The sequence below is a fragment of the Oryza brachyantha genome, chromosome 9 (genome assembly GCF_000231095.2).
Source record: "Oryza brachyantha chromosome 9, ObraRS2, whole genome shotgun sequence".
Lineage (NCBI taxonomy): Eukaryota > Viridiplantae > Streptophyta > Magnoliopsida > Poales > Poaceae > Oryza > Oryza brachyantha.
Genome location: NC_023171.2, coordinates 12,538,530 through 12,547,596, shown reverse-complemented (window position 1 = coordinate 12,547,596; position 9,067 = coordinate 12,538,530). Strand labels below are relative to the sequence as shown.

Genomic DNA, 9,067 nt, shown 5'->3' with positions numbered 1-9,067 from the left:
ATATTTGATACGGTGCACTTCTCTCTCACTAGTCACAACTCACAGCAAAGCTCATTTACTTCAGACAAAAAGAGAGTTCTTTCAAGTTTATCCGAAATTCAACATTACATTTTCCCCATGTCACTAGATTCCATGAGAAGAAAAGAATAAAGTTATCTTAAAGGTAAAAGGAATGAATAAACTTAATTTGAGGTTTAGAACTCGCAGTGCCTGACATTTTAGTTAAAATCGGTTGATCAAACCTTTTCCTAACATAAGAAGTATTTCACAGCTGTATCTCTAACAAAAACGGTGGTGATCACACATATATAAAACATTCCACATTATAAGATTCTCTATCATTGTCTAGATTTTTACTTGCGCTAATAAATAACACATATGTAAAACATATACATTGATGGATAAATCTACACATTCAGAAAGTCTTATAATATAAAACAGATGGAATAACAATTTATTAACCTCTTCCATTATCATCCACGCTACACCATGCACCTTAATTACACTCATAAGAGCATCTGATCCCCCCAAACCTAATTTAGTCCGTAGTCACACGCTAGACTCCGGTTCCAATCTAATGCCCTGTTCCACCCCAAAGATGCCACGGAATTGGTTCTCTGAATGTGACAATTGGTTCGTTAGGATTCACACAATTATTTGGGTCACACTCTGCTCACTGCTCAACTTCCTTGGACTTGAAACAAAGCTTCGTGTGGCCACCTTCAGTTGGTGGTTGGAGGGGCAATCTAAAGCAATGGTATGTCAAAGGAAGAGTTGAGCTGTATAACTGAAAAAAATATATATTCAGTACAGATAAAGCATCAACCAACATGTGACGCATGCTTATCTCACGTGAGTGATAGGAAGAGAGTTTCAAGTAAAACAGAAGCATCCGTCAGAAGGAGCTATCATCTACCAACAATACTGCGAAGAGAGCAGGCATTTTGTTGAGCAGCAATTGCCTTGTGATGCTGATAAGCACATTGTGACCCAGAAGTTCTCGATCCTCACCAACCCTTGCAACCGTTGGTTCTGTTGCCAACGTTTTATAGTAACTTACTATGCACTGTTTACATAAAATCAATGCTACAAAGCCATTCTTCAACCTGGGGAAAAAGCGCAACTTCATTCACTAAAACCAGAACTACCAACGGTATCAGCATGGTTGCAAAACCATGAAAGGTAACTTGATATAGGGTTTATACAGAGAAAATGCAAAAAACCAAAAGTGCAGATTAAGTTTCTAACTAGTATTTCATGCACTTACAGTATGGCTATGGGTTTGAGTCCTGATACTGTCAGAAATCTCTGAAGCTCATCTTAGGATCATCATGCCTTGAGTTACCCCTTCTTCCCCTACCATGGCTGCTTCCTCTCCCTCGACCTCTACCCCTTCCTCTCCCTCTACCTCTCCGCATAAAAAATGACTTCCCATGCTTCATCTCAATGAGTGAATGCAACAGCTCATCACACAAGATGCAACCCTCGTGCAAAGTAGCTCCATCCTTAAGTGGTGTAGTTTTCTTGTTAAAATCAACTTCAATAATAGTAGACTCACATGTTGGGCACTTCTTATCTGTAGTAGCGATCTTATGAGCGGCTTGTGGGAGCAGGACAATGCAGTTACATTTGTTGCAGTAAAGCCGCCATTTTGGTGCACTAACTGGATGAAGAATCAGGGTACCCGTACACTCAGGACAAGCACAAACTCCTTGAGTGATCATGGATTGTTTACACGTGGGGTGCAGGCAGAGGAAGCATGGCATGCCAGCCCCTTTCCCAACCTTGCCAGTGTCATCGAGCTTGAGGGCACCAAAGAGTTTGTCAATGCCTTCAAATGGAGGACTGTTATAGCAAAAAGGGCACAGTGGGAAAGATTTTGCATCAGGGCCAACCATTGAGAACAATAGCAATTCAAACCCATCAAGGGGGCAAATAATTTCCTTGTAAAGCTGGAAAGATAGGATCATTAGTCATGACTTGACATAACTGACCAACAAATTATATAAAAGAATTGTGTACACACTTAATAGTTCAACATGCATATTTTATATATCAAAGAAAATACTTAAGTCGTATCAGTAATTATATTAAGCATGAAAGTAAATAACAAATGAAGTGATGGGTATAATATTAAGAACAAATTGAATACATGCAGAAGTAAAAAGGCAAAAAAAATGACAGTATATAATTGAAAAAAAACTGAAAATTATACAACAGGGACCACAGCATGTGGGGATTGAAAATATATCTATCAAAAATAGAATCTCATGATTATATTCTTGGTTCTTGCAGTTCAGTTCTTTATGTACCGTGCTTGGAAGTTGGAAGTAAAATAACATGATGCACACTTTATCCATATATAAACAAGAAATAAGGGGTGTGTGTGTGTGTGTGTGTGTGTGTGTGTGAAATTCAAGCAGTCACCTTAATGGAACCATTCTGAGGAAGATAGTAGACATCCTCACAAGTTACACAGTACAATCTCATCGGCTGAGTGGAAATATATTTCATATACCGAGCACATTTTCCACACTTGCTCAATAAACGCCCCGAGTCAGCCAAAGGTGAGAACTGCGCTTCGAACAACGCATCCATGTTTTCGATCTGCAAGCATACGTTCATTCTAAGCAATCAGATGAGCAGATATATCGGAATCACAGAATGAACCCACAGTCAACAAAATGGAAGTCTATTTATGTTAATCAGCATTAGCGCGCTCAGTCCATATTTCAGTTAACCATGAAACAGATTGATATCACATTAAATAGGATCAACTAAGGAGGTGACTTCAGACAAATCGTATCTCTAGGCTTGGGTAGTAATGATTTGACTGCATCTTTTTAGCCTGCCTGCAATGAACCATGCATTAATAAATGACATCTAGCGATGACGAATGATACGTAATGATTTAGGAGTTAAGTTAACCCTCAGATCTATCAAATAAAATCTGAAAATGTATGTAAATACTATAAGCAAATTTAACAATGCATTATACACCACACATAAGAGGTCCTGTAAAACTAGAAAATTGCATATTACTTCTAATTTAAATAAGTTCAAATAGTTCTATACAAGCTGTGCCTTCTATGAATGAATTTTGGGCTGTCCAAAACAGTATAGAACATTAAACAGTATCAAATGCAACAAAGATCAGTCATTTTGGAGGATCCGTTCTGTCGAGGGTATTAATCAGATATTGTTTTGTTTCAAAATACCATGTAAAGATTCTGCAAGTTAAATTTACCCTGGTAACACTATGATTAAGAAAACAACAGTGTACCGATTATTAAAACCGAACAGATTACCTTCTTCACAAAGTAAGAGTACTTTTGCATAAACTGCTGAAGAACGTGCTGAACAACTTGAAGATGATCAGCTTCACCTTTTGAAACTAGAGTAATCTGCTGTTCAATAAACCTTCGGATATCTGGTAAGCATAGATCAGCATCAATGCACTGATATCCTCTTATCAATGTAGTTCCCAGGGGCGTTGGTACTAATCTTCTTCCAGAATTCACCTTCAGAAAAGATAGGTAGCAGTATTAAGGCATTTCGCATATTTACATGATGAAAGCCCATGAGTGTAAAAGTTGACCATATAAGAAGCTCATGAAGCGATGGGTACAAGAGAATTCTAACCTGAACATAATTACGCTCGCAAATGTTGTTTACATGTACAGGAATTGATGCATCTGTACCTATGCCATTCTTCTCCATGAGAGAGATCAACTCACTCTCACTAAGGTAGTCAGGAGGTGAGGTGCTACCCTTAATGAAGAACCATAATTATCAGCACTTTCATACCCAAGTAAAAGGTGAGCTCATGTGATGTGAGAAAATTCACAAGTTATACCTCATATATGTCAATCTTATGAATGTTAACAGTGTCACCCTTTTTAAATGCAGGGACATTATTCTCACTCACAGCCAGCCATGGCATAATAGAAGTAAATCCTTTAGAAGTGACCCGGTAGCCAACACAGTGGAATGTCTCTCCACCTGAAGCGAACTCAATGGAAGTCCTGAAAATCATTAGTCAGAAGGGGAAAAAGTGTTAATTCCAGATACTGAGTCAAGGATAGTGACAATATGCATACTTCATAAGAAGAATGCAGTGAAAGTGTCAAACATATAGATAAATTGGTTAATATAAATGCAGCAACAAGTATTAGCACACTACCTCGTATATCTACAATCAGGACTGATGGTGCCAATAAAATGCTGACAAATGTACTGGTACAGCCTCCAAGCATCAGTGCCCAAAGCTTCTTCTGTTGCCAATCTCATTGGAGTCACTGGGGGATGGTCGCCAGCATCATGACCCTGTTTGGGCTTCACATACCCAGCATCCAGTAATGTCCGGACATCATTGGTCCACAGAGGATTATGTACTAGTGCAGCCAGTGCACTTCTAAAATCAAATGATGAAGGATACGCAGTGCTCTCTGTACGGGGATAACTGAACAAAGATAACCATTAGAACTTCATAGAGAAAAGGAAAACCCATCATTACAGCAGTCAGCAACACGTTAACACCTATCCAGAAAGTTCTAATTTTAGTGAAAACATACAATCTGTTCTTAAGTCAAAATGACAATCTATTATAAATTGATTAAAAAATTCCAGCTAAATTTTGCATACAGTAAATAAGCCTAGGTTGACTTCAAACATGCTATTAACATTTCCCACAGAACAAGGAGAATATGTAGTACAGAATTAACACTCTTGGGGTCCATTTTGAAACCTGATGAATCCTTGGGTATAAAGCCTTTCTGCCAAGTGCATGGCTGTCTGAGGTCCAATACCAAGTGCACTTGATGCAACCTGGAAAAATATTAAACAAAATAAACTTGAAATCTGACAAGAAAAAATAATGGATATCATATGGTGTACTAAAACACTGTAATACCAAAGATAGTGTGTAAATCAGCAAAAATGCACCAGTGTTACTCATAACTAAAGACAAAGCAAACTTTGCTGACAACAAAATGGTAGATAGAAATCCTCAGTAGCATCATCATTCAGTGAACAGCGTGATTTAAACAAGGAAAAGCACCAGTTAAGAGTTATGGCACCTTAAGCAAATTAACTGTATTAAGACCAGATGGGCGGGCTTTGCATTCTTCCTTCACTGATATATCAGTTACTTTCAGAACACCATCACTGGCCACCATCTTTTGGAACATTACAGTGACCTGCAAAATTGAATGATGAAATGAGAAGTGTTAAAACCCTATGAGAGAAATGTTTTAGATTCCTTGATTAATTTATTGTAAATATGTAACGTCTGTAAACTCTATTTATTTATTTATAAAATTTTTAATTGCAGGGGGCCTCCTCTGCAGTGTTCTTGCTAAAAAAGAAGAAAAATGTCAGGAAAGAATAGAAACACGTCACTTGGTTATTTGACTCAAGGATCTTACATCAAAGTCAAAAAGCTTCTTCCTATCCCATTCAAGCTGAATTTCATTACCGTCCTTGATAACATAAGTTTTCAAGGACCAAAATTTCTCTGGTTTGAATGTGGTAATTTGCTGATACCGCTGTACACAAAATCCAAGTGTAGGTGTTTGGCATGGTCCATACCTGATATAGAACAGGGGGAAGAACTGTAAGAGTTCTGCAGAAGATTCTAAAAACATGGGCAGGACAATAATACATACTGCTATGACGAATTGGAATCAAACAATCACTCAAGAATTTCGAAATTTGCATTTGGAAAATAAATAAATAAATAGGTGCAGTAGCAATCAAAAACTTCACCTTCAACCATATGAAACACAAAAAAAACATTCAAACTAAGTAAACACATGCATAACTTCTCAAGCTTGTGCTGCAATGTGTACTAAAAATGTAGGGAAGATAGAATTCATTCAGTAAATTACTGAAAAAAGGGCAGTGTGCAGTTGAATAATAACTTTGGATCGTGAAAGGGATATAGAGAACTCACGAAATTACTCTTGAGTCAAGATTTCCATATTTTCCTTGAAAATATCTGGTTTGAAATCGAGTAAATGCTACTCCTACCTTCAAGTCAATTTCTTGGCGAGCATCCACTGCTAGTGCCTCGTTTTTATTTGGCAGAACAAGATTATTCATGGCATCCAATATATCTTTCTCAGTAACAGATGAAAACTTGGCTCGGAAAATTCTTCTGCCAACCTCATTTTCAGGAATTCCAGTGCAATCAATTACTGGAACATAATGACATTATAATTTCATTGATATAAATATCTGTAGGCAGAACAGAACAAGCTATATATATGTAAAGAAAAAGGAACAAATTTTGTACAAACAGCATTAGTCAGGGCTCATGGTAGAATAAGCTCTCATGTACACAAGGGTATCATTACGAAGTTGTCAGGAAAAAAGGGTAACTGTATACATCTTGGAGTAATCCATAGCAATCCAGTTCCCTGAGCAGTTAACTCAGGTCTCCAAAGCATTTCTCCATCTCGTGTTTTCTAAGTTCTGGTCAGGTTGTTTGCATATCTTGTTATTTGCTTTCAGAGTTGAGATTTTACCTCCAAAAGAAACGCATAAAACTCTTTGTACACCACCCCAGATTTCCAATACATATATAGTAGTATGCATAGCATTTCCAGAACAGGATAGCATACCTTCATAGCATATGTTTTCTCCTTCTCGGTCACAATCAAGCCAAAGTACCAAGTAGGTGCAGCCTCGAGCTTCCTGAGATAGATGCCTGCGGATATGAGCCTTCATAAGAACCATAAATCAGTGATCAGCTTCATATTTAACCATGGAAAATCGCGAGTTTCAAATATGATAGTGTTTTTGCAGGCGTTGTGATAAGAGGAATTTTACCCACCACCACCATTTACAATCATCCAAGTTGTGGATTCATAGATGAACATGAACTTCAAACAAAACAATTGAAGGGCAATAGTTACTTACCACAACATTTGCCAAATTAGATTGTGGATACCACATCTACTAGATGCTAAAATGAGCAATTAGGGAGGAAAGGGTGAAATAAGATGCTTCAGCATTAGGTAAACTAAATAGTAGAGTTGTAGTGGGAGCATGCGCTATTTATGGAGGTGAACTTATTCTTGAAATAATGAACTCAATTCAATAGGCATAGCTGTTAGCTTAGTTCTGCTATCTTTTGGTATGAACTATAGAGGAATACTTTACCTTTGGGTTGCATTCAGATCGCAGAACTGGAGCCGAAAATAGATCCATTGGATCAGTCCCTTCCCAGTTCTGATATGCAGGTGGGAAATCTACACTGCATGAGAGGCATCACACAGTAAACAACCACAACAACAGCCTTTAGTCCCATGCAAGATGGGTAAGCTAGAGATGAAAGATAACTCGAGTCACATGAACCAAACAAGATAATGATGATAATAAATGCACATAAATGATCTTTATGTTCAGGATCAGCACTGAAAACATTAATATCTGCTATATTGACTATTGTCCTGCTAAAGTAGGGTAACAATCAATCATTTGCTTCAGGTATCAACCTTGCAAGTTGCAATTATGCATTGGTCCACTTTTATATGTAACATCAACAGTTAAAAAGAGAATGTGCATGAACAGCGATTGAAACATGTAATTCTTAATTGCAAAGACCAAACGAAGCTCATCGAGTGATGTAATCATGACAAAGGCTCTTAGAAGAATGGGAGAACATACGCACATACCTCAAGACATGTCCAATGACCGATGTCACTTTGAAAAATGCATGAGAACCCTGAAACATCCCATCAAACTCATGGACATCTGTGCTTCCCTTCCGTGTAGACATCTGCGTGAACGTTGAAAAAAGGTTTTGCAATGACATTAACCTCAGGAAAGAAATTTGTAATGCACAACACTACAACAGTGAAACTTCTGAACTGTCAAGCAAACGCCCCAATCTCAAATACGGCCTATGTGATACAGTCAACGCCTCACTTTGTGCCGCACAGAGATTGGATTGTTATATGAAATTCGCCAATATATTTACTAGCATAAGCAGATGTCTTTTACTGAAAGTGGGGAATATTCATCATTATGGACAAATCCATTTACATTTTACCATCTCAGCCCATCCGATCCTCTTAGCTTTCTACCATCCTTCAATTATCCCAAGTCCCTTGAACTAACCCTACCGCGCAATGATGCCAACGGTCAGCCAAAACCCCTAGTCATCAGTCATCACCCTATAACAACTCACAACTAAAGTACCTAGGGCAGAATCTGCGCTGCGAGCCAGCGGCGAAACAATCTACAATGTGGTGCTCAAGCCACAGCCACCAAATTCGAATTCGAAAACGAAAAAAAGAAAAACCAAACAAGGTTACGGGAGCAGGGATGGCGGGCGGGCCTGGGGGCACTTACGCGGCCGCCGGAGAGGGCGGAGGCGATGGAGAGCGCGATGCTGGGCTTCTCCGCCACCTGCAGCGTGCGGAGATCCGAGAGTGAGAAGAGAACATCTGGGCTGGGATTGGGGGGGAATCCCCGGGTCGCTGCAGCCGCCACCGATGGCGGCCGCACGCGGTACCCTGAGAGCGGAACGGAGCGGAGCGGCTGCTGCTTACCATCAGAACCTTGGGCGCCATGGGCGCGGGCGGGAAGGAGAGCTGAGCTCGACGGGAGGAGGAAGGCTGGCCGGAGACGAAGAAGGCTTCCCTCTCGAGAGTGGTTTTGTGGGCTGGGTTTAACCTCTGCCATCGTGTTCGTGATTGGGCTTCCAAAGAGCAAGGTCTAGAACTTTTTTACATATTTTTTAATTAAAAATAACAAAAATAGTTCTTTGTTCGAAAAAAAATTACTAAGATTACTCCCTCCGTTCCAAAATAAACCAATTTTTCATTTTTTTACCTACAATTTTTTGACTCTTCGTCTTACTTAAATTTTTTTTACGATTGATATTTTTGTTTTTATTAGACGATAAATCATGAATAGTACTTTAAGTGTGACTAATTTTTTTCTAATTTCCTGAATATTTTTCAAATAAAATAGATGATCAAATGTTAGACACGAAAACCGGAGAATTGGTTTTTTTAACAGGGGGAGTAGACACCAATGCTAGTGGCCGCCTACAAAA

The 9,067-nt window shown here is 38.8% G+C and overlaps 1 protein-coding gene across 2 annotated transcripts; it reads right to left on the bottom strand.

The window, feature by feature from the left end:
• Window positions 1-395: 395 nt before the first annotated feature.
• On the bottom strand, window positions 396-8,669 carry LOC102712662 (DNA topoisomerase 3-beta). 2 transcript variants are annotated; one of them, XM_015841381.2, is made up of 16 exons: window positions 8,559-8,669; window positions 8,359-8,415; window positions 7,680-7,783; window positions 7,165-7,258; window positions 6,624-6,723; window positions 5,954-6,197; window positions 5,427-5,589; window positions 5,079-5,198; window positions 4,748-4,827; window positions 4,184-4,462; window positions 3,857-4,025; window positions 3,643-3,771; window positions 3,309-3,521; window positions 2,428-2,607; window positions 1,268-1,952; window positions 396-1,106 (listed from the first exon to the last, which is right to left on the bottom strand). In XM_015841381.2, the coding sequence occupies exons 1-15, from the start codon at window positions 8,577-8,579 to the stop codon at window positions 1,299-1,301; spliced, it is 2,607 nt and encodes an 868-aa protein (XP_015696867.1). In that variant the 5' UTR covers window positions 8,580-8,669; the 3' UTR covers window positions 396-1,106; window positions 1,268-1,298. The 2 variants fall into 2 exon arrangements, with proteins under 2 accessions (XP_015696867.1, XP_015696866.1); XM_015841380.2 differs by having other exon boundaries at window positions 396-1,952; window positions 8,559-8,668.
• Window positions 8,670-9,067: the final 398 nt, after the last annotated feature.